At 40.3% G+C, this 25,789-nt stretch overlaps 1 protein-coding gene across 1 annotated transcript in view; it reads right to left on the bottom strand.

The window, feature by feature from the left end:
- Positions 1–8,768: 8,768 nt before the first annotated feature.
- Positions 8,769–25,789, bottom strand: part of erbb4b (erb-b2 receptor tyrosine kinase 4b) — a 583,317-nt gene continuing 566,296 nt past the window's right edge. Inside the window, exons 24-27 of the mRNA XM_051707947.1 lie at positions 25,113–25,210; positions 24,822–24,992; positions 15,485–15,818; positions 8,769–14,859 (exon numbers count right to left, since the gene is read on the bottom strand). Of these exons, the coding sequence (XP_051563907.1) occupies positions 14,186–14,859; positions 15,485–15,818; positions 24,822–24,992; positions 25,113–25,210 (1,277 nt within the window). The 3' untranslated portion in view covers positions 8,769–14,185. The remainder of the gene's footprint in view (positions 14,860–15,484; positions 15,819–24,821; positions 24,993–25,112; positions 25,211–25,789) is intronic.

Here is a 25,789-nt window from a genome sequence, read left to right on the forward strand (position 1 = left end):
AGGTGCACAAACCATAAGTTAATACCCTATATTCACGATGTACAAGATCTGCTATGCCAATAATTTGGTTTCACATTATGTTAATGTATTTAATAAAAACAGTTGTAAGGTAATATTTATTAGAATTTTGCATTTTAGCATTTTTGTGTGAATGTTTTAGGAGGTACTATTACGGAGTCTCTTTCTAAAATACAGCATCATGTTCTGACAGTGATAACTGACTCTCTAGTTATTGCCATCTTTATCAGATGTTTCCCCTGTGTACTGCCCATCAACTTTGAGCACTTGACTCACCTGCTCCAAAACTCAATTTTAAACATTGAGTCAATGGTTAGATGGTTTGGTCCATTCTTTGTATCCAGGCAAACAATGTTAAGCACTAGTTAGTACCTTTTTGTAGTCCTCTTTGTTCTTTTCTCACTCCAATGGTGCTCCTGATATCATACGTACACTGGGCATACATTCTCCAAGCTCTAACTCTGTTCACCCCACACTTGTCTCACACCTTGTCTCACATTTCTGTCTTACACACCTGGTGCACTCAAATGAGCAGCCATTTTATACTCTCAGGTTTGGGATTGGTGGCGGATCCTTAAAGTGACAGGGCACATTTTCTCTCCTCCACACAGTTTTAACACTTTAAAGCAAGTCTGTTGGCTAAAATGTATTAGTTTTTGGTTACAAATTACAGGTTGTCATGCATCTAACTACATTTACATTTACATTTATTCATTTGGCAGATGCTTTTATCCAAAGCGACTTACAAAAGAGGACGAAAAGTGTTGTATTACAAAGTTTCACTAGCATCAGAATAGTATTCAAGACAGATTAAAGTGCAACAAGATTATTTGTATTTATTTATTTAGTGACTGGTGAAGTGCTCATGGAAATGATGTGTTTTTAGGCATTTCTTTAAGACAGAAAGTGAGTCAGCTTCACGGATGGAGTTGGCTGACTGTGTCAAATGCTGCAGAAAGGTCCAATAGAATCAGGACGGATGATCTGGATCCAGCTTTCGCCTGTCTCAGTGAGGGCAGTCTCGGTGGAGTGTCCACTTTTGAAGCCTGACTGACTGTCATCCAGCAGCTTGTTTTGTGAGAGATAGGCAGAAATCTGATTGAAAACTGCCCTTTCAAGTGTTTTCGCCATGAATGAATGAACTACAAAAGACAATAAATCTGAGTACATGTATTTACATACACAAACACTGGAATTGAACATTACAACTGGAGTGCTTGCATTTTGCTCGAGTTTGTTGTACATGAACATCCTCATTGCCACGTCATTGTGTTGTATCAGTTGTCTGGGACGGATACTCCTAGTCAGGGTAAGAGCATTCTGCACAAATGATTGGAAAAAATAACAATTACATGTTAAAAAGTCCATTACTGTATAGAAAAGAACGTGTTACATAAACAAGACTGGGCCATGGACCTTTGTGATGTCTTACCACCAGTAGCACAAAAGTCCCACAACTGTTTCCATCTTTTTGTGATATGGAGCAGAGAGCACCAGTTCTCCAGTATCCTCGTAACTCTTTTATTATTATTATTATTATTATTATTATTATTATTGCTGTTGTTGTTGTTGTTCTCCTGTATTTAACAGCCCATATACTTCCTGAGTAAATAAGTGAAACACGCATTGTTTTACAGGCTTAACATAATTATTTCTTGTGAGTAACATTGGACAGGTCTGCCATAACACTAAGTGCTAAAAATATAAATCCTTTGAAATATTACTTAAATGATTTTTTTTTTTTTAAATACATTAACATAATGTGAAACCAAATTATTGGCATAGCAGATCTTGTACACTGTGTAATATAGAGTATTCATTTATGGTTTGATAAAGATCATCTAATATGATTCATATTATATAAAGACACTATCTGTACTACTGAACTTTTGTAGTGTCTAGTAGTGTGTCTGCTTCGATCTGCCATGTAACATTAAGCGTAAAGGTTTTGACGACACATTTCAGTCAAGAAGCTTGGTTAAAATTAAAATAGAGACTCATACAGTCAGCCAGGTTAGCTATAAATCTAATGGTCAGGACACTCTACAAATGGGCAATTTTCAGCTGTCAACATTTAACAACACACTACACGTTTATCACCAAGAGGAAATGATACAAACCTTAAATCACAGTATTCCTCTGATGGCGTCCGTTTCTTTAAAAGTTTGCGGCCTTGGAGCTTATCTGTATGTACTTGATTCCATGCTCATGAGAGCACTGTGACTCTGGCCCTGCCCTGTTAGTAAAACAAAGCATGATTGATTGAAGACAGAACGTGCTACGATTGGTCCGAGTAATGTGGGCGTTATCTGACCGGCTTGAGTAGACGATGGGTGGAGTCCACCTATTTGTAGATTTGTGTGCACATCTTGACGCTAGATAGTGATCAGCAATTGCACAGGAAGTGATCCACAAATAAATGTTTGTGAAACTCCTTACATATATTTATAAATCTCATTCTTTTTATTTGTGAATTCATTTCATATTTGTGAAACTCTTTACATTTATTTGTGGATCTGATTAAATTTATTTGTGAACCAACTTTTTAATTGTGAATCTCTTTCCATTTGTATGTTAATATGAAAAAAATAACCTCATAGGATGAGCAGTGTTCAAAGCCATTGTAAGCGATGATATAAATGATTGTAATCGCACACCTGTGACTGCACATTCCATATTAATGCGGCAAGCTGCTACATTGCTTGGTAACTGCAAACAGTTCCTAATAAGATATTGTACCATACTGCTTTGCAGAAGAATTATTATAATAATTATTAATACAAATTGAACTTCTTATTGCACAAAAAAATAAAAAAAAAAATAAAAAAAAAATCATCTTGTCTATCATTTATTTTTTATTTTTTTGCCACAATAAAGGTTTGCGTTTTGCCTAAGCATATTATCTCATGGTATAATCAATGCAATTAATGGCATTAGGGTGAGTAAATAATGGTTTTTTTTGTTGTTGTTGAGTGAACTATTCCTTTTAGGCAGCAATTGCAGAAGTTGGTTTGCTGGTGTTGTGCAATATTTAGTGCCCCCATGGAATCCTGTCCTCGGATGATCACACTGAAAGCCGGCATGTTGCTTCCGAGAGTTCCAGTATCCAAGGATTGGGTACATTATGCCGACTTACTGACAAGCGGCATCTCCCATCAGACATTTTTTGCATCGGCTGAAGCATGTTTACCTCCCCTTGTGGTATGACCAGAAGTGCGTTGTGTCAGCATGGGATACCCGGGTTTGTATCCTACATTGAAACCAGGAAGTAATCCCACTGGCATAATTAGTGACGAATGCGATTTGGAGGTTGCATTTTTACCTCTAAAATCACATTTTTACTCCACTGATGGTTAGGTTTAGGTTTGGGGGTTGGGTTGGTTGCGTTGGGTCATTCAGTTTATAAATTATACATTCCTCTTCACTGTATTATATCCTGTACAGCTGAAAACAACTTACTTTTGGCACCCCTCTGTGGACAATTCACCCAGAAAATGGAACTCACACGTGCCCATATGCCCAACAACACTTACTGCTTTGGATATTGAGGGCAGCGTTTAGAACTTGGGTGAGCACAGACCATATTTAGCCATTTTAACTTAAAAAAAGTCAATCTACTGTTTTCTGATTTCACTGTGAGATCAGTCTTCCCTGAGAGCGACGTTGTTTTGGATCCAGTGCCTGATTGAAAATCTTACAATATCACCTGAAGCTTTAAGTAGTATTAATCATGATAATACATCAATGAATGTTGTGAAAGCTACACAGTATGGCCAAAAGTATGTGGACACCAGAACACCACACCCATAGCCTAATTGCTTGTTAAACATTTCATTTTGAAAACAAATGCATATATTCCTCGGTTTGCTGTAATAACAGCTTCCACTCTTCTGGAAAAGCTTTCCATTAGATGTTGGAACATGGCTGTGGGGATTTGCTCCCATACAGACTCAAGAGCATCAGTGAGGTCAGGCACTTTAGTCAGCATTCCAATTAATCACAAAGATGTTCAGTGGGGTTTAGGTCTAGGCTTTGTGGGGCCAGTCAAGATGATCCACACCCAGGGTTGGGGAGTAATGGAATACATGTAACGGTGTTAAGTATTTAAAATACAAAATATAGGTAACTGTATTCCACTACAGTTACAATTTAAATCATTGGTAATTAGAATACAGTTACATTCAAAAAGTATTTTGATTACTGAAGAGATTACTTTGCATTTTATTGTCATTTGTTTCATTTAATATTTAGTCCTTTCAGATGGAAAACATTTATACATATAAATGATTTGATCCAAAGTGCATTTGAACAGCGGTGAAAAACTTTCTTATGATGTTACATTCATACAAGCAGACAGAGAAGTACGTTTGAAGTAAGTTTGGAGCAGAAGAAATAGAAATAAGCCTTGTGTAAATTGTCAGCTTTATGCTAAGTTAAAATGCTATTTCTAGCCATTTTATATGCACGTGTTACCAGGCACGATCATATTTTTTTATCAAGAAAATTCACGTTGGATCATAATTTCTTTTTTTCTAGTAAGACCTTTGATATTAGGGCAGAAATCGTATTCTTGATAATAATTTTTGTGTTGTTTTCCTGTAAAAATATTTAAAAATCCTTAAAACAAGATCAATTTGATTGATCTTGTTCTAGAAACAACACTGCATAAGATACTTAGGTTTTTCAGAGAATGTATTTTTAACATGTGTATTTTGTCTTACTGTACTGGCAGAGTTTTTATAGTCAAAACAAGTGAAAAAATCTACCAGTGCTGAAGAAGTAATCCAAAGTATTTAGAATACATTACTGACCTTGAGTAATCTAACGTAATACGTTACAAATGACACACCAGACTTAGTAAATCATGTTTTTATGGACTCGCTATGTGCACAGGTTTATTGTCATGCTTGAACAGAAAAGGATCCAGCCCAAACTGTTGCCATTAAGTTTTAGGCACACAATTTGCAAGAATGTCATTGTATTTTTTACTACACTGAAGCACTCGCAATTTTACAGTTGATGGAAGTGACATTTTAAGTGCATACAATGTGTTGGCGCTAGCTTTAGCTCGTTAGCCAACCTCAGTCCAACACATATATCTCAAATAATGTACATATTCACACAGCGTGGAGTGATGGTAAAGCATTGATTACAGTTGTTTTGTCAAGCAAGCATCACAGCAAGGTAACCCTGCCCCTTCCGCTATATAGGGCAAGTCGCAACAGCTGAGTCCATGAAGCGTCCAACATTTCATACTCCATTATTTTGAAGAACTTTATCCGGTTACTTGTAGTACATATCTTTACATTGGATTTTCAGTGTGCACATACTACTCACACCACTTACACTACAAATGGCATAGAATAGCGCAGAAATATGCAATTTATCGATGCACATAGGATTCCATGGGCGGACTGAATATTGCATTTTACAGGTGCTGTTTACAGATCTGATGTTTACCTCCAAATGGTAAAAATGGCAAGAAAGCGGTAAGAAAGCACTAAATGGTTACAAAAACATAGTGGCAGTCAATCATCACAGCTAGAGAAATCAAGTCATATTAAGATCTACAGATTCTGATAATTTCTCTTCAAGGGAAAATCTATACGGAATGTCATAAAGGAAAGGGGGAGGCTGGGACAATGATGGATTGCATCTATCACACTCAGTTATGTGCTTAAGAAAAGTGATTTGAAAACACAATACTGATCACACCGACATACAATATTGGATTTCCAGTGACAATGCCGTAATATGTTATAGCAGGGAAAAGAGCAGAATCTATCATATACAAGCACCTGCCATAAATAATCATGCTTTATCTTCTTGTATTGTGATTTTCAGGGATGCTCTTAATTTCGGACAAGGTTACAATGCAATTTGGATAGTAGGATTGCAAGAATCTTCATCAAATGATGGTCTAATTCAGAGACAGATATACAACTTCTGATCAAATTAAGCTTTGATTTTTTAGAGCACGTGGTCTGGAACTTCTAACAGTTCACGGTGACATTTGGATGTAATATTGAGGCTCCTGAAAAAGGTTGTAGTATGTGATTTCAAAAACCTGAAAGCATTTGCAACCATTATATCTGATTTTGAGAGAGTGAAATTCACAATCATTGCTTTTTTGAGACTCTCCTGTGGACTTGAGAGACTCGCTATCCATCAATATATTCAAAATGCTGTAAAAAGGAGTCAGATTTTGACATTCAAAGAGCAAAAATCTTGGAGCTATCTTAATGTCATGTATAACGTATGTGGAATGCATTTTCTGAAGAAAAAAATACACAGAGACTCACATATCAGGTGTTGTATTTATTTATATTAAATTAAAAATATAGATTCAGGTAACAAAACTGTGAAACAGTATTTAAATGTTTTAGCTTTGGGGAATGAGAAAGCTATGGTGCAGAGGGTTACTGTGGCCAGAGCTGCCAGTGGCTGATTGGGAAGATGGGTCTCTCAACCAATGACTCCTCAACTTTCTCTGTACGCCTGCATCAAAAATGACAAGACTTGACTATAGTTTTGATGAGCCGTCACTAAATAACAACACAGCCAAATGAACTCTCCAGGCAATTAGTCCACTTGACAGCATGAATAATACACACTGACTTATGAATCTCCTAGAGGAACACCATAGCCTTGGTGGAGGTTGAGTATAGGGACTGTGTCTTTTGCAGTAATTTTTCACCAGCCTGAGCTCTGAGAGTTACATAATTTTAATTGGGTGAACTATACCTTTAAAAGTGTGGTTGGTAAAAGGAGATGGGTAATAGTAGTATGAACATGAAGTTTATACTGAGAAAGATCTAGACCAGCGCTACTCAACATGCGCCCCGCGGGCTAGCGGCCCTCAAGCGATCTTTTGCGGCCCGCAAAATGTTATCATCATCAGAAATATATTTATCAGCAGCCTATCAAATCTGTATGAATAGTGATGTGTTCATTTTCATGATTTACGCTAGTTCTCTACATTGCTGAATCACGTTAGAGAGGTATGTCGACTGCAAGAGGATGTTACAAAAAATAAATAAAATAAATACAATCAGAGCATTGCTGATGTTATAAGAGCGGCGGTCGGTCTCCGCGCGCGTTCATGCACAGTCTGTCAATGAAACGCGCACTCGAAATCTCACTTGAGTCACAACACGGCCGCGAACCTGTTCAAATTCTTGAACAGATCATCAGATATACAGTTTGTACTCATCATGACAACAGTATTTACAGGAATAACTGCAGTGACGACGTTGAGACGCCTTCACGCAAATGCGTTTTAGTGATCTACTTCGGCGCAAAAGGGGGTTAAACAAATCTTTATGACTGAAGGACTTTTGGTGCAAATAATGAATATATCGCTCTTGTTTTTGAACAAATCTTTGATGTATGTGATGTTGAACACTCATGGTGTTTGTTAGTTGACAATCACAGTGACAACAGAACTGTTCTATTTAAGAAAATCGAACTGTGACACCCCTTATTTTTAAAAGAATTACTAAAAGGGATAGTAAAAGTTCTCTCATCATTTCCTCACCCTCATGCCATCCCAGATGAGTATGACTTTCTTTCTTCTGCAGAGCACAAATAAAGACTTTTAGAAGAGTATCTCAGCTCTGTTGGTCCACACAAATCAAGTGAATGGTGGTCAGAACTTTGAAGCATCAAAAAGCACATAAAGACAGCATAAAAATAATCCATAAGACTCCAGTGGTTAAATATATGTCTTTAGAAGTTATATGATAGGTGTGGGTGATAAACAGATCCATTTTTAAGTCTTTTTTTAAATTTTTATTTTATTTTTTTTTTTTACTTAAATTTCAATTTTCACATCTGTAAGTCACATGTGGCGCTTGTTTAATTGAAAAATCAATTTGTCTGCAGTAGAAGAAAGTAAGTTATATACATCTGGAATGGCATGAAGATGAGTAAATGATGAAAGAAATTTAATTTTTAGGTGAACTATCCCGTTAATTAACACACACACACACACACACACACACACACACACACACACACACACACACACACACACACACGTGTGTGTGTGAAAGTGCGTGTGTGTGTATATATATATATATATATGTATATATATATGTATATATATATGTATGTATATATATATATATATATATATATATATACAGTACTGTGCAAAAGTCTTAGGCACACAAGATGTTTCACAAAAGCATTTGTCTTGAGATGGATATTTATATCTTCAGCTTTAGTGTGGAAATAGGAAATAGGAAATATAAATGTTAGACTCCCAAACATTACTTTTGCAAATAGAAAAGATTAGAATAGAACAGGGAGCCCTACAACAGATGTCATGGCCCCCACAAAACCCCCCACTGAAGATCGTGTCTGTCTGAGATTACATAAAGAGACAGAAGCAATTGAGACAGCCTAAACAAATAGAAGAACTGTGGCAAATTCTCCAACATCCTATATGCCAACAACCAAGAAAAACTGTGTCCAGGTGTACCTAGGAGAATTAGTGCTGTTTTAAAGGCAAAGGTGGTCACACTGAATATTGATTTAGCTTTTTTATGTTTACTGTACTTTGTATGACATTAAGTGATAAATGAAAACTATTTATGTTATTATTTTTGAAGACATCCTCACTATGCAACATTTTTCACAAGTGCCTAAAACTTTTGCACAGTACTGTAAAAAAAAAAAAAAAAAAAAAAAAAAAAAAAAAAAAATATATATATATATATATATATAAATTAAGAGTGTAGCCCTCGAGGGTACAGAGATCCAGCTTTGCGGCCCCTGACCTTTCCGAAGTTGAGTAGCCCTGATCTAGACACTGCCGATATGACCAGAACTAAAATCAGGAGAGGTCCTGGGCGATTCAAATGCTATTGTCACACAGCTGCAGATTCCCCACATTGAATTCTGTACAAAAAGAGCAAATTGAGGATGTGGGATGGTGTGGGGAAGGGGTAGAGAGGCTATACCTGATGGAAAGAAAACATCTTCTACCTCTTGAGCACGGGCAGAGGTTAAAGAACACAAAATGCATCAAGCTGGGCTACATACAGTCACGAAAAACACACAAAACCTGCAGGATCTACAAATCAAATATGTGCTGTTAAAATTACAGATATATACAGCCATCAAATAAGAAATAAGTGGTCACACACACAATATAGATGAACAAAACCAAAAAAGAAAGAAAAAAAAAAAGGTCAGTCCCAAAACTCAAAAAGAGTTTCCCAGCTATTTACAAATACATCTGGACAATTTAACGGTCTATAAAAATACTATTCAAATTTTCTCACTGACATACAGTAGTAAAATCATGAGGAACAACCATTCCAAATGTCAGTGTTGCAGGAAGAGGATTTCTTCCATTTATTTGTCCTTATGATATAAAATGACTTTTTAACTGTGCTTAGTCTACTGATACTTTCCGACTGTATGGACATATGCAAAATAAGTTCCAGTGAGCATTTCAAAGACAATAAAATGAAAACTAAAAAATACTATAAAGGGGCATAACAAATGAAGGCCCAAAAAGCAAACCCTGTGCTTGTTTCCACGGTGCTGCCAAACACCTATGCAAATTAATCTTGTCTTGGGTATTAAAGCAATAAGTGCCCTAACAAACCATAAGCACCCTAACAGTAATGTGATAACTGAAACTGAAAAAAGGTGTTTATATGAGCTGTAATATGTTAATTTATTGCCTCTCAATACTGTAAAATATATGATCACTGGGTCACAGTTTGCATTATTCTGTCTGCATTGTTTTAGAGCTCGATTCAATAAAGGATTTACATAAATCAGGTAACATTGCAAACACGGCCACAAAATCCAGCCTGAATGAAAACGACAACATTTGGCAACATTTTTACAAAATGTTCATGACCGCCGATTCGAGGTGAAATGTCCACTGTGTGGCACTAAAAGTGAGTCAAATGTTCTCCCAAAAAGATGAGGCTTTTAAGTTTAATGCTCCATCAATTTTTAAATCAACAAAACAGTACTCTACTCTAAATCTTAAACCTAACCGATAGGTTTACTCACACATTTACTTGCATGCCCTTCAGGACTCATACTCCAGTCCTTTGCATCGCAATCGCTAGTGTAACGCTTTATCAGTTGAGCTATCGCGCAATTTGATCACATTCGAACAAGCTTGTAAATGTAGTTGGTTATGTAATGCAAATGTTAAGATGTATTACCTTTCAAGACATAGTAAAAGTGTTATTTGTCATAAGACAGCATTGTGTGTGGAACAGGGTGAAAAATGTGAATTGATCATTTAACATTTATTCGTGATTTGTGCGAAGGGAATAAAAGTCATTGTTGTAGCGCCTCTGTTTATTCCACCAGGAAACTGCCATGATACGTACAACGAGCCACGAAAATATAATTTAGCAAACATGTCGATATAGTAACGTGATTCTATAAGGCCAGGTTTAGAAAATCTGTGCTGAATGCAATTTGCACAACGCAATTCCCGATTTTATAGGTTGGTTCTTTGCATCAAGCAAATAGTGTGGAGTTTTGTGAATAAGGTGCAATTAATATGTTTAATTTACATATAGTAGTAAGGAGACATGTTTGCAGTGTAAAGAATGACAGTGACAAATTTTATGGCTAGTTTAGTTGGATTGTTGGTGGTTAGTGAATATGATGCAGGTTTTAGTGCTGAAATACCACATGTAAAAGTTGTGCAACTGTTTACCCCATGTGTTACAATTAGCTGATAAATAACAGCATGATTTTTAAAAAGATAGAGGAGTCAATTAATATAATGTAAAAAAAAAGTATACATAAAAAGTGATGCCTACACCAATATCTTAATTCCCCATTCACATAAAAGAACATACTGCATTTCCAAGCCCATTATAAATCATGTACATTTACACATACAAGTACATTTTCAAGGTGTTTTTTCTAGATTCTGAAAGATTCTAAAAGTGAGTTACAACAATGAACAATGTGCAGTGAGACAAATCGTTTGAGCTCCAATCATACCTCATCTTGCAGTTTTCCTAGAGAGACTAAATGTTCCCCGAAAGACAGCACTGAATGAGCCAAGTCTCCCATAGCAACGGTAAAAGCATTCGCATACGTAAGAGTCTTCCTCACATGTCAGGGATCCTTCTCCCTCTGTGTTTTGGTCAAGTGGTTCCTCGTTTTGCAGCTTGATTTAGTAAATCTTTACCCACCCTGTATTCACAGCAGTTTTGCTACATATATAGATTCAGACAGGCCTCACTGCAAAACGAGTGACACTTACAGTAGCTTAAGCACAATGGTAATGATCTTGCCTTTTAAGGAAATGTTGGTATTCCAGTATCCATCCCTCATGTGGTAAATTAACACTCTTCCAACAGTAGGCAAACCTATTTTCATTGATAATACAGATCGTTCTTTGGGGTTTTCGTAATATTAGCCAAAAAACCTTTGTATCTAAGCATTTAATCATTTGAGTATGTCACAAATATAAACATGAATAGAAATATCATCTGGCCTTAGTTCTACTCACTTTACTTCATACCTGTAACAGCAAAAAAAAAAAAAAAAAAAAAAAAAAATTTCAAGTATCAGTTTTATCTGTTAATATGTCTTATACTATTGTTAAATGTGCGTCTAAGAATAGTCATATTTAAATATATACCTTATATTAATTTATTATTGAGGAATTTGTAGAAAATTTGCATTTCTTTGTCTTAAATGCTGCCCTAATTTGAATTATTTTTCAGACAGGTGTAAAGCTTGAGATAAATACTATAATTAGTAAACATCTGTGCTTGGCAAAATCACTGCACATCACTAAAATTCCCTGATTAAATTTTCAGAGCCAAAAATGTAATTTGTCTAATTTGTTAAAGTATCTATTATTATGCGGGATCAGCAATACCCCCATTGATAATATCTCTATTAATTAAAGTGCTCCATGTAACCGTAAACCTTCATATTAAAAAAGCAAATAAATTAAATAAAAAAAATAATGCAGCAAAATGAATGCATGTGGGTGGGTGGTGTTTGCTAAAGTCATGTGAGCTATGATTATAATGAATGAGTATTCAGTCAGTGCTGTTGATGTTTAAACAAACTCATGCGGCTGTGCCAAGCTGTTAAGTGCTATGAAAACCATCTCACATCTCCTAAACACCAACATCCCATTATTTTTCCTCTTATGAGAAAAGCATAGTGCCTGGCAGTGTTCAAAACTATAAACAAATCTGGCCTTAGAAACTGGGATGGCATGGTTTGAAGATGTTGCAAAGTTGTTTTCCAACATTTAAGGAGGACAACAAGCTTTCAAACCTCTAACAAGTTACATTATCTTCCTAAACTCATATACTTGTAGTAACTTTCATGAGTATTTTGGAACTCTTCCATACTTCTTGTAGAAAGTCATTATGGGAGACAGTTCAAATGGAGATGACAGATTTGAGCAAGTCTCATCTCTGGCCTGGGGGCAAACATTCCATTCTTACTTTCTCATTTGTCCCTCATGGCATGATGGTATTCCTGTCTTCTCTATTTCATATGTCCCCACTGTCACAGTTTCAATGAACACAGCTAGAAATAGTTGCCATCTTGATCACTTCATGCCACTGTAAGTTTTGTGCATCTCACAGACTTGTTGGATATACATTGACTTTCTTCTTATTAAAGTTTATACAGTTAATAACAGTTTTCCGGCCATATTTCAAAACTGAAGCCAGGCATCATGTGCTGTTGAGTTTTCCGTGCAATCCTTGGCTTCTGTAATTGTGTAAATAACCATTTGCCATATGTACTGTATGTCCATCTACATTGATGATCTTGGTCGCTAGTATTGATTTCAGCTTCTAAAGTTCAAGGTAGATGCAGTTTCTCAGTCTGGGTTTTTCTTCCACACAAAACATTAAAATATTACAGAAGGTGACAACTCTGTGAGCGCACAGATCAATGCTGGCTATATCGACAATAAAAACGATATTACAGTACACTGTTGCAGATCTGTTTTTATGAAGGTATTGATTTTGTAGCAGGCTGCAGTAAGACCTGGTTTCTATATAAGTACAAACAGACTCACTGAGAATTACCGGTAGCATTTCTCAGCATGGAGTGCTTCTATTCATCCAGTTGCCTTTAAACGTTGTTTTACTTCACCATTTAGAAGGACTGTTACCAGTGTATAAGCAAGTGGGGAATAATACCAGTCTTACTTAAGAGTTCATATCACAAAATGAGTAGGGAATGGCTCAAAATAATTACAATGAAAAATAAAAATGCCTTGTTTGTTACATGTGCATACAGACCAGATGAATTATGGAGATGTTTTGAACCAAACATCACACAATGTGTTGTCTTTTGTGGATATGCCATATGGGAATATTGGTCTTGATTTTTACTGTAGCATTCCAGCAGGTCAATGTGTAGGCTATACCACAGATGACCTTAGTGGGCCGCCTTGTCAAAGGGCCTGGGACAAAATGACCAGTTTCCAGATGACAGCACTGCATACAACATATATGCATTTTCCACTTTACTCAGGTGTAGACTGCTAAAAAAAACTATATTTCATGTAACAATAACAGCAAGAACAGCCAAAATCATAATTTACAACAGATTGCTTCAAATCAAAATCCCCAAAAAAGATAAACACATGATAAATAGTCAAAATTGCTGTAATTGCACAAAAGAAAGACTCTTCTTTGCTGCTTGTTATGGATTAACCCATGTTGCGTTTGTGTTTTCAGGTCTGAATGTCCACACAGCATGGCACTGGGCTTATTCCTAAACACAGTTACCTCTTGTGTGTACCAAATCAATGCTTATTCGAAGTCAGCACTTCCTTACAATGAGGCAAGTGTAACATCTACCATATGATGGGAAGAGTATCACTTTAGAGCTTTCCAAAGGGTTGGGGTGATGTAAGGGGTTTTAATGGTGCTCAGAGTGAGAAGAGACAAGCAGGTAACAGTTTTGACAGATGTGGTCATCTGTGACCAGTGACTCTGGAGGAGAAGCTCACTCGAGTGGATCAGTTCCAGGTCGTTGGAGGTGTTAATCTAGTTCATCGAGGAGAGGAGACCGGGATGTTGGTGTGAGAGCCAGGGTGAAAACATAGTATGACTGAGACGGTCTCTCTCTCTCTCTCTCTCTCTCTCTGTTCCTCTTTGTCTCTTGCTTCCATTGTTATCTGTTGCTACACAACAGTGTTCCTCTGGCGGTAGGGAGGCGGTGGCAAAACAGTGCCTGGTTTTAGCTCGTACTCTGACAGGTACTCCTGGTTCTCAGCCACCGCCGGTCGGATCCGACCGTTCTGCCGGTAGAAGAAGCGTGTGCTGCAGTCCTGCAGATATTCAGGGTTTTGGAGAGTGGCCTTGGGGGGAAGACTGTGCTGCCAGTACTCAGGATTGTCAAATGTCTTTTTGGGCTTTTTGTCAGCCATGATGGTCCCAGAGTGAGCCGGATGGAGGGTGTGGATTGGGTGGAGGGTGTGTCCGGGTTGGGCGGAGTGAAGGGTATGGCCTAAGAGGGTGGAGATGCTTTGTTGGCCATGGTATAGAGGCTGTGCTGTGATGTGGGCACTGGGTGCTGCTTGTTGCATGGTTTGGGTGAGATTCTGGCTGTTGGAAGGTCCAGTATTGGCTGCTACTGCTGCCGTGTGAGCCACAGGATCTCCGTTCTTCCTCAGGAGATCGTGACTCTTATCCCCAGAGTTATGGAAGGTGTTGAGGTAAAGTGGATCATTGACATACTCATCCTCCACTTTGGGCTGGCCATTGGAGGCGCTTTGGTAACCTCGTTCTATAGTGTGGAACTCGCCATTTCTGCGATGGGCAACGAAGGGATTCTCCTCAACAGGGTTAAGATAATCTGCAAAGAGAAGACCAGAGGAAAAGTAAAGAGTGGTGTGCTTTAAGACTCAGTGGGACGTTTGTACTCTGGGCTTTATATTCGATGAGTGCGTCAACTTTTAAAAGTGCATATCCAGACACCTGTATTAAGTTATATTCACTGTACTGCATCTAGCTTTTTTTAGCAAAAGAACACATTCAGTCTGTACAGCATCTAAGGCATGAAAACTTTCAACTAGAAGTATTTTTTAACATAGTTTACGAGAAGGCTACTAACTTTAATTCACAATAAAAAGGTCACAATCAAAGTATGTCCTGTACCACCAAAGCCCCTGATTCTATCACAATTTAGCCCAATATTCAATAGTGCTTTTCACACTATGCTTAACCCTGGGTTAAGGCCATTTTTAAACCCTAGGTTAAGCAAAGTTTCACACTTTTCATAAAATCTTGAAACCTCACAACCCAGGATTAAGTATTAATCCAGGGTAAAATATGAACTATGAAATAAAACAAGAAAACCCATGATTATGTTAACCCAGGGATAAAATTAACTCTTGGTAAACAATTGTGAAGTGTATGTGAGTTCTCTAAAATCAATCTGCTCTAACACTCTTACTCAGTCCAGTTTATTCTTCAAGTACCTGAGGGCATTTTGTCCTGCATGGCGCTCATGTATCCATCCTGGTCAGTCTCAGCTCTGGCTCCACGTTCAGACAGTATCACAGTTGGATCTGCGCTGTACCGCTGGCCACTACTGTCCTCTCCGGTGCTCGTCCTGGGAGAAGCCTTCTTCCTGAGAGTACCATTACAGCGGCTGCCTTCAAATGCCTCTGAGGGCCCTGAGGCCCCCTGCTGGGCCATAGATTGCTTCTGAGTGGAACAAGCTGGGCTGACTGCAGACACAGCTACAACCCTTGGGATAGTGGCCATAATCTCTTCCATGCCAAAACTACCATCCTGGTAGGCAAACTGATTCTGCAGAAACACATTTGTGGCCTTAAAGGAATAGTTCACCCAAAAATGAAAATTTTGTTATCATTTACTTATGTACTTACCTCACTTTTATTTTTTTCACTTTAATTTTTATAGTGACTGAGGTTGTTAGTCCCTAACATTCTGCCTAACATCATCTTTTGTATTACACAGAAGAAAGAAACTCATATACTGTATGTTTGGAATAGCATGAGGGTCAGTAAACAATGGCAGAACTATAATTGTTTGGGTGAACTATCCCTTTAAGTCTCTCAAGTGCAATCTATTTATGTATGTTTTAATTGAACACTTCAAAAAAGGCAAATATTGTAGTCTTTTGAGGCTCCAAATCTTAATACAATTTATGAGATTTAATAAAAACTTGACAACAGTGAATGAACAGACGGGGGTGTAGGAACACAGCTTTCTTGATGCAATTATAAATCTCATTGCAATTAAACTATTTGTTTTTTCTTATTGCTAATCCTCAGTCTCAGTCTTTCTACAAGCTCCCCTTCATAAAAGCACTGTTGTGGTACCACGGTACAGTAATGATACCAAATACAATGGTACCGATATGGTAATGATTAACATATTTATGTACCATAGAATCATTATGGTACGTACCCACAAAACCATGGTATTACCATGGTCATTTGTTCAAAAAACATGGTAAAAACATTGTACCTTTTGGTAGTTTTTTGTTTATGCTGTGATCTTTCTGCAGTAAGTTTGCAGGTGTACTGTCTGCCCAGAGAAACACTGAATTTAATGTCTGTTTTCTTATTTTGCTTTACCCCTGACATTTCCTCTTTCTCTCCACTAACCACAAAACACCAATCTCATCTCATCTCTTTCCCTCTCTCCATCCTCTCCTCCCCAACACCCAACCATGAGCAGTTTTGAAATCATTGCTGTGAATGAAGGGTGCTGCTGGGGAGAATATTCTGTAGAAGTCTGTAGAAGGGGAAATATAAGACTGAAGACTGCTGCAACAAATGTAAAACTATACTTGATGAGTAAATTTATATCATAGGCACAGTATAAGTCACAACTTTTGCTGGAAATTCAATGAAAAATGTAATGTCTATTTTTGGATAATCCAATTATTAAATATTTTATGAATTATATAATAATAATAATAATAATCATTATAATAATAGATTATACAAGCTACGTATGCCAACATTTAAATGTTTTTTATTTTATTTCGGAGTTTATTAACTGATGCTTTTTCTGTCTCCGGATGGAAACACCACTCTGTGCCCTAGAAAAAATATCTAAATGACTTTGAACTCAAAAATTGAAAACATGTTCTTCATAGTAGAGGTGTATTCAAGTAATTGTTTTGTTTGAATTGCATTTTTAAGTTATTTTGAGTAACTTTGAGATCTGGATAAAAAATGTTTTTAATTATACTGACCCAAATACATCATACCACCCAGCCTTACTTGCATAAGTTTAAGCAATTTACCAATCTGGGGGGCCTGGGTATCTCAGCAAGTAAAGACACCGACTACCACCCCTGGAGTTCCCAGGGTGTGCTGAGTGACTCTAGCCAGGTCTCCTAAGCAACCGAATTGGCCCAGTTGCTAGGGAGGGTAGAGTCACATGGGGTAACCTCCTTGTGGTCACTATAATGTGGTTCGCTCTCGGTGGGATGCGTGGTAAGTTGTGCGTGAATGCTGTGGTGGATGGCGTGAAGCTTCCACATGCACTATGTCTCCGCGGTAACGCGCTCAACATGCCACATGATAAGATGCGCGGGTTGACGGTCTCAGACGCAGAGGCAACTGAGATTTATCCTCCGCCACCTGGATTAAGGCGAGTCACTACGCCACCATGAGGACTTAGAGCGAATTGAGAATTGGGCATTCCAAATTGGGGAGAAAAAGGGGATAAAAAAAAAAAAAGGATTTTATCGATCCATCATATTATTTATGAGTCTTTATGCCAAACCTGAAAAATTAGCTGAAGAAACACTTTCAAGTATCCCATTTAGCATTTACACATCAGTGACAAAGGAAGAGCTGCAAGATACATGCACACACAAACGTGCCTTTTCCATTAAGCCCAAACTTCGAAGAATAGAGACGAATTTGAATTAATATAACGATCCACTATTTGGGTTATTTGGCAGAGTTTTGTTTTTCCAAAGCTCAGTTTATACAGCAAACTGCAGGCGAAAGTATTCTGTAATGTTCCAAAGAGGCTCTGAAGGATTGATATCCCTACTTGATATTCATACCGCTCACTCGCTTTTCTCTCGCAGTTAGACAAAAACAAAACACAAGATAGAATGCAAAATGGCACACATGGTTAGTAAACATGGTTCAGGCGAAAAGAGGATGCATTTCATCACACCCACACCCACCCTCCCACCCACTATCTCACATCTCTACTAAAGCCATTTTGAGTCCCTGGCAAAGACTGATTCAACCCTGAGATTTTGCCCCTCTATGTTACAGTTAAGAGCTGCGAGTGGCTGCCAAGCTGCATCCTGATTGGTTGCCCTTTCATGGTGCCCTCAGGCACAGAAACACAATAAAATGTAAAACTATACTTGCCTATAGAGGTGTGCAATATGACGAAAATGTTATTTCACGGTATGAGTAATTTTATATTAGTTACAGTTAAAAAGATTGTTCACCCAAATATGAAAATTCTGTTATCATTTACTCATCCTCATGTTGTTCCAAACCTGTAGGAAGCTTCTGTCTTCCATGGAACACAAAATGATATGTTATGCAGTATGTCAGTCTCAATCACCATTTACTTTTATTGCATCTTTTTCCCATAAATTGAAAGTGAAAGGTGACTGAAGCTGTCATTCTGCCTAAAACCTCCTTTTGTGTTCTATGAAAGCAAGTCAGTCATATGGGTTTGGAACAACATGAAGGTGAAATAATGATATTAGAATTGTCATTTTTGAGTGAACTATCCCTTTAAGAGCAGTGAGCGGGTGCTGAGCTGCATCCTGACTGGTTGCCTTTCTTGGTCCCTCCGTGCACACAAACAGTTAATAACACAGTCATTGCTGATGAACACAGAGCAAATACCCACTCTTGAGTTCCTGTCAATGGGCAAATATCAGCTTCACTTGAGTGAGGACCCAGCTATTTACACTGGCATGCTTCTGTAATGAAAAGCCAGCCATGAAGCCCATTAAAACCACACCACCGGGGGGGGGGTCTCACTTCACACGAGAACCTTAATACGCATCACCCAAGCACACGACTGCTGGTATTTCAAATGCTCCAAAAAAGTAAACAATAATTAGTGTGTGTGCAAAAAAAAGATTCCGTCAAATTGTGTGTATTATCAACATCTCAATGCCCTTAAAGGAACAATTCACCCAAAAATTTAAATTCTGTTATCATTTATTCACCCTCATGACTATGACTTTTCTCTTTCGTGGAACACAAAAGGAGGTGTTACACCAATTGTTTGGGACTGACAGCCCCAGTCACCATTCACTTTCATTGCATCTAGTTTCCATACAATAAAAGTGAATGGTGACTGAGGCTAACATTCTGCCTAACATCATCTTTTGTGTCATATGGGTTTGAAACAGTAAATGATGATAGAATTTTCCTTTTTGTGTGAACTACCTCTTTAAACAACAGGTGGGCATTGTTTCCTCTTTGAACAAGGCTTTTGAAACGGATTTCATATTCTAAGGGCAGACAGGTTCAATTCAGGAAATCTAGCTGAGCATCTGTCAGTGGAGGGCGGTGGGTTGGTGTAAAGGGGAGGCGAGAAGCAGCTTTCCTGGTTCAGGTAAGGATTTATTTTTCTCTTTGCAATATTCACTAAGTTGAACTTTAATCACACACCGCTTCACCAAAATAAAACTCTCATCATAACAAAACTCTTGCTTCTTGTTCGGCTCTGTGGTGTCCAGGCTCTCTCTCTTTTCTACTTGCGGTGTGGCTCTATTTATCCGCTCTCCCCGTGCTTACTGAAATTAGATACAGGTGTTAGACATAATTTAGCTCAGGTGTAAGCGCCCTTACCGCTTTCTCTCTCTCCGGAGAGATGCTTGACCACGCCCCCGCTGCCACATATCACCACCGCCCGACTCAGGCCGGGGCGGCATCCGGCCTGCCTACCACTCCCCCCCCATTCCTGGAAAGGAAGTCGGCGACAGCCATCTGCGCCCCCGGGCTGTGGACCACCTTGAACTTAAACGGCTGAAGAGCCAGGTACCAACGGGTGATCCGGGCATTGGTATCTTTCATGCAGTGGAGCCACTGGAGTGGGGCGTGATCGGAACAGAGGGTGAAGGCCCGCCCCAACAGGTAGTACCGGAGAGTGAGGACTGCCCACTTGATGGCAAGACACTCCTTTTCTACGGTGCTATACTTAGTTTCCCTCAACGAGAGCTTACGGCTAATGTACAGCACCGGGCGCTCCTCCCCCTCCACCACCTGCGAGAGTATGGCCCTCAATCCCCTGTCTGAAGCATCTGTCTGTAAAACAAAAGGGAGAGAGAAGTCAGGTGAATGTAAAAGCGGCCCCGCGCAAAGTGCGGCTTTAACCTGCATAAACGCCTGCTGGCACTGCTCCATCCACTGGACCGGATCTGGAGCTCCCTTTTTAGTGAGATCAGTCAGCAGGCTGGTGACGTCCGAATAATTAGGCACGAACCTTCTATAATAGCCAGCCAGCCCCAGGAACTGTCTCACCCCCTTTTTGGTCTTGGGTCTCAGGCAGGTCGCAATCGCTGCTGTCTTGTCAATTTGGGGATGCACCTGCCCGTGGCCCAAGTGGAACCCCAGATACCATACCTCCACCCGTCCAATCGCGCACTTCTTTGGGTTCGCTGTGAGTCCCGCTCGGGGCAGCGATCTCAGAACCGCCCTCAGATGTTGCATGTGCCGCTGCCAATCATTGCTATAAATGATGATGTCATCTAAATAGGCAGCAGTGTAGCTGAATGCGGTCTGAGGATTCGGTCCATGAGATGCTGAAACGTAGCCGGGGCCCCAAACAAACCGAACGGAAGTGTCACAAATTGGTGTAATCCAAACGGTGTGGAGAAGGCGGTTTTCTAATGGAAATTGGTGTCAAGGGGATCTGCCAATAACCCTTTGTCAAATCCAATGTCGAGTAAAATCGAGAAGTGCCCAACCGATCGAGCAACTCATCAACGCTAGGCATTGGATATGCATCAAATTTAGACACCGCGTTGACTTTCCTATAATCCACACAGAATCGTACAGACCCGTCGCTCTTAGGCACTAGAACAACTGGGCTGGACCAATCACTGTGGGATTCTTTTATTACCCCCATATCGAGCATTGCATCTAATTCTTCCCGAATGATTTTTTTCTTGTGTTCGGGTAATCGATAGGGGCGGCTACATACCACGACCCCCGGCTCGGTCTCGATGTGGTGATGGATGAGGGTTGTACGCCCCGGTAGAGGGGAGAACACGTCCGCAAACTCCTGTTGCAGCCTAGCAACCTCCGCGAGTTGACTCGGTGAGAGGTGGTCTCCGCAAGTGACCGGGGTGAACTGTTTATGCTTTGAACTCACCTCCGGTCCGAGCTCCGCCTTCTCGGGAACTACTGTAGCCAACGTCACGGGAACCACCTCCCTCCACAATTTCAGGAGATTGAGGTGGTATATTTGACGTGTGTCCCCTCTATCGGTTCGTTTAACCTCATAATCGAGATCTCCCACTCGTCGTGTGACCTCAAAGGGTCCTTGCCACTTGGCGAGTAATTTAGAGCTCGATGTGGGAAGCAATACAAGCACTTTATCTCCCGGTGCAAGTTCCCTTAGCTGAGTTCCCCTGTCATAGAATCGGCGCTGTCGTTCTTGAGCTTGGAGCAAATTCTCCTGTGTTAGCTGTCCCAAAGTGTGGAGTTTTGCTCTAAGATCAAGAACGTACTGAATTTCATTTTTGCTGTTTGAAGGTCCCTCCTCCCAGGCCTCTCGCAATACATCAAGCACGCCGCATGGGCATTATTTTGAAGAGTGCCTCTGCAACACTGCATGCTGAGATGTTGTGAAGAGGCACGGCTTCCGGATATCGCGTTGCATAGTCCACTAGGACCAATACAAAGCGATGTCCGCGTGCTGACCGTTCTAATGGCCCGACGAGGTCCATTAGAATTCTCTCAAAGGGGACCTCAATCAAAGGGAGAGGGCGCAATGGCGCTTTTGGGGTGGCCGGTGGGTTAACCAGTTGGCATTCGCGGCATGCCACACACCACCTGTGGACATCGCCGCCAATGCCCGGCCAATAGAAACGGGCTATTAGATGGTTCAGTGTTTTCCTTTCTCCTAGGTGACCCGCCATGGGATTATAATGAGCCGCCTGGAATACCATTTCCCGACGGCTCCTTGGAATCAAAAGTTGGGTTGTATCCTCTTTAGTTTGAGTGTCCTGTGTCACTCTATACAACTGCTCATTTATAATCACAAAATAAGGGTATGAAAGGGCGATGTCCGGCTGGAGTCGTTGACCATCTTGACTCTCACTTGGTCGAAGGCGTGTTTGAGGGTTTCGTCTCGCGACTGCTCCAAAGGGAAATCCCCCTCAGGGATTTCCCTTTGGAAAAGAGGACGGCCCTGGCTCCGCCTCCCCTGCCAGAGCATCACACATCACACATCTCCCTAATTTCGTACAGGACCCATCCGCGCAAATTCCCTTTAATAAAACTTTGAAATCAGGCCAATCAGTCCCCAAAATCAGCGGATGGGTGAGGCGGGAACTAACCGCGGCCTCTACTCTATGCTTTTTCCCCCGGAATTTAATCGTCAGGGTCACCACCGGATACTTGTGAATATCCCTGAAGTCCTCCTCATCTGCGTGGGGCAGGAACGGGACCTGGAGAGAGAGCGGAACGAGAGGAGAGAGGGGAGGGGGAAGAGACAGAGGGAGGAGAAAAAATGTAGGAGGGCTCTTCCGCCCTCGGGATCGCCACCATGTGGTCCTCCGCAAGCCGGACAGCTTCCTCCAACGACGCCGGGCGGTGGCACTGGACCCACTCTGCCGTCCCTTTTGGCAGTCGATGTGTGAATTGCTCCAGTACCACCTGGTCGATAACTCCATCGACGTCGCGGTCCCCCGCTAGCAGCCATCTTCGGCAGGCGTCACGGAGCCGCTGGGCGAAGGCAAACGGGCGGTCGGAGCTCTCCAGCTTCAAGCTCCGGAAGAGTTGATGACTTTCCTCCGGAGTGCGACCAACCCATTGCAAGATGGCTCTCTTTAAATCTCCGTAGGCCAGGAGGCTCGTCGCTGGCAGTTGTTGAGCCACGAGCTGGGCTTCCCCGGACAATAGTGGGATCAGTCGGGCCGCCCATTGGCCGAGCGGCCAACCCCAGATCTCGGCGGTCCGCTCAAACAAATCCAGGAAGGCCTCGGGGTCGTCCGCCGCCCCCATTTTCTGTAATGCGGGCGGGGGTAACGGCATGGGAGCGTCCGGGGTCGCGGCTGAGGACGCCTCCTGGCTGAGGAGGCTCCGGATCGCCTGCCGGTCCTCGGCTTGAGCGTGCAGGAGCTCGACAAACCGGCGATCTTGGTCTTGTCGGAGCTCAAGCAATGTCTGCTGGTGGCTCTGATGAAGGCCAGCGAGGGCTTGGAGGATCTCTGCCAACTGGGAGGACTCTACGGGACGACTTCCATCCATTTTCAACCCAAACTTCAAGATCCCGGGTTTCGGCACCAGTGTAAAGAGGAGGCGAGAAGCAGCTTTCCTGGTTCAGGTAAGGATTTATTTTTCTCTTTGCAATATTCACTAAGTTGAACTTTAATCACACACCGCTTCACCAAAATAAAACTCTCATCATAACAAAACTCTTGCTTCTTGTTCGGCTCTGTGGTGCCCAGGCTCTCTCTCTTTTCTACTTGCGGTGTGGCTCTATTTATCCGCTCTCCCTGTGCTTACTGAAATTAGAGACAGGTGTTAGACATAATTTAGCTCAGGTGTAAGCGCCCTTACCGCTTTCTCTCACTCCGGAGAGATGCTTGACCACGCCCCCGCTGCCACAGCTGGGTTTTTTCAAACTGCTAGTGTGGGCGGCTTTTAATTGGCCAAAGCCTGGGGGAGCATCAGTCCACCCCAAGGTCAAAGTCAGTCAAATGATAGACTCAATTCAGCTCCCAAACAATAAATAGAGCCTCATTCAAAGAATGAAAACTGAAAGTGCATTAAAATGTAAAAATCTCCTAAAATATGGAAATATGTGCAAAATGCTCCAAATGTGAAGGTTGCGTGTATGCATGATGTATGTGTCAATGCATCAGTGTCTGTGTGACCTCTTGTCTTCTGGCTGATTTAGATCATAGAGATATTTCAATATTTGACAAGACTCATTTGGCAGATTCGATGTGATTTTGTTCTGAAAAATGTCATCAAATGTGATTGATTCTCTCAAAAAATGTTACCAGGACTAAAATCTTCTTTGAAAGACTCCATGATGAAAAGTATTCGGCTGAAGGGATAGGCACTTTCAAGAGTTACAATGATGACTAACGAATGCTTTTTATATGTTTTTTAGAGTTAAGGGAATAGTACAATTTTTCATTCTTTCATGATTGTCTTTCTTCCATGAAACACAAAAAGAAATCTATGGCAGAATGTCCAAGCTTCTGTTTTCCCTACAAGGAAAGTGGAAGGTTATTTTTTTTCCTCTCTCAAAGCTATAGTATGGCTTTGATATAGCACAGTCATATAGACTAGTTTTATGATAACCAAATTGTCCTTTTTTTATGAGCTTGGCAGTGTAAATCACCATCCATATTAATTGTATAACAAATAGCAGCTTGGATATTCTGGCTAACATCTACTTTTGTGTTTTACGGAAGAAAATAATACAGGGTTCGACATGGTGGTGAGTTAATCTTGACAAAATGTTCACTTTTGGCTGTAAAGAGTTCATATACTGCACAGACAAAATACACTAACATTTTTCCATCAAACATTGATAGAAGAAAATATTAAACCAAAAGTCTGTGGTGTGAGAAAAGGGTGTGAGATTTCGAAGACTCACTCTGTTGGGGTCCATGCGTGATCTGGTTGTGTATGCCAGAGGAGGAATACTGAAAGCCTGTGGCACCAGATACTCCTCAGCATCCATCAGATCTTCTAGCTCCTCCTCATCAAGCAGACTCTGGAAGAACTTACTGTCATTGGGGCTGGGCAGCTTCATGCGATCATCCCCCTGGCACAGACAGGTGTCAGGTGTGTATGCATTACACACAGTTGAATAAAACCTTTATGGCCCGTGTCATCAACTCTCATCAAAATTATGGTAATTTAAGTCTAGTTCTCAAGCTCTTACCTGGATGACTAGGTAACGTTGTGGGTCTCTTGCCATTCGGCAGAACTCTGCTGCAAGCTCTTTAAACCTGGGTCTGCTGTCTGCATCTATCATCCAGCCTGAAAGGGAACACACATAACACAACTTTATATATGAGCAGCGGGCAACATAGTGCACAATATTTCAGCCTAAACAAAGCAGTAAGCTTTCTGTTATTCTGTAGTAATTTAACAAAACATTTAAAGAATGTTCAAGGTTTGATACAAGTTAAAGGTGCACTCAGTAATTTTTGTTTATATGTCATATTGGAATTAACACTGACACCTACTGTAGGGGCGTGGACCATCATTATTAAGTTATAGAAGCCATAGTAAAAATTCATTATTCAGTCAGCCATGCTTAATTTAATCCATGATGTCCAATAACAGTGCCGTTACTGAGATTAAATGAGTAGCATCCAAAGGGTTATGTGATCATACATTGCGGCCCCTATGAGGAAACCCTCTCCAAGTAGCTTAAAACAGATTTTATAAGATTAACTATATGACTGGAGTCTTCATCTCATGTGAGTGGACATTATTTTATACATAATAGGGGTGTGCAGCAAAGCCATTATCTGTATTTGTTACTATGACAAAATTATCTGTAACTCTATCTGTATTCGGATAGAACCGGATGTGGGCGTGGTTTAAACCGGA

The sequence above is a fragment of the Myxocyprinus asiaticus genome, chromosome 10 (genome assembly GCF_019703515.2).
Source record: "Myxocyprinus asiaticus isolate MX2 ecotype Aquarium Trade chromosome 10, UBuf_Myxa_2, whole genome shotgun sequence".
Taxonomy (NCBI): Eukaryota; Metazoa; Chordata; class Actinopteri; order Cypriniformes; family Catostomidae; genus Myxocyprinus; species Myxocyprinus asiaticus.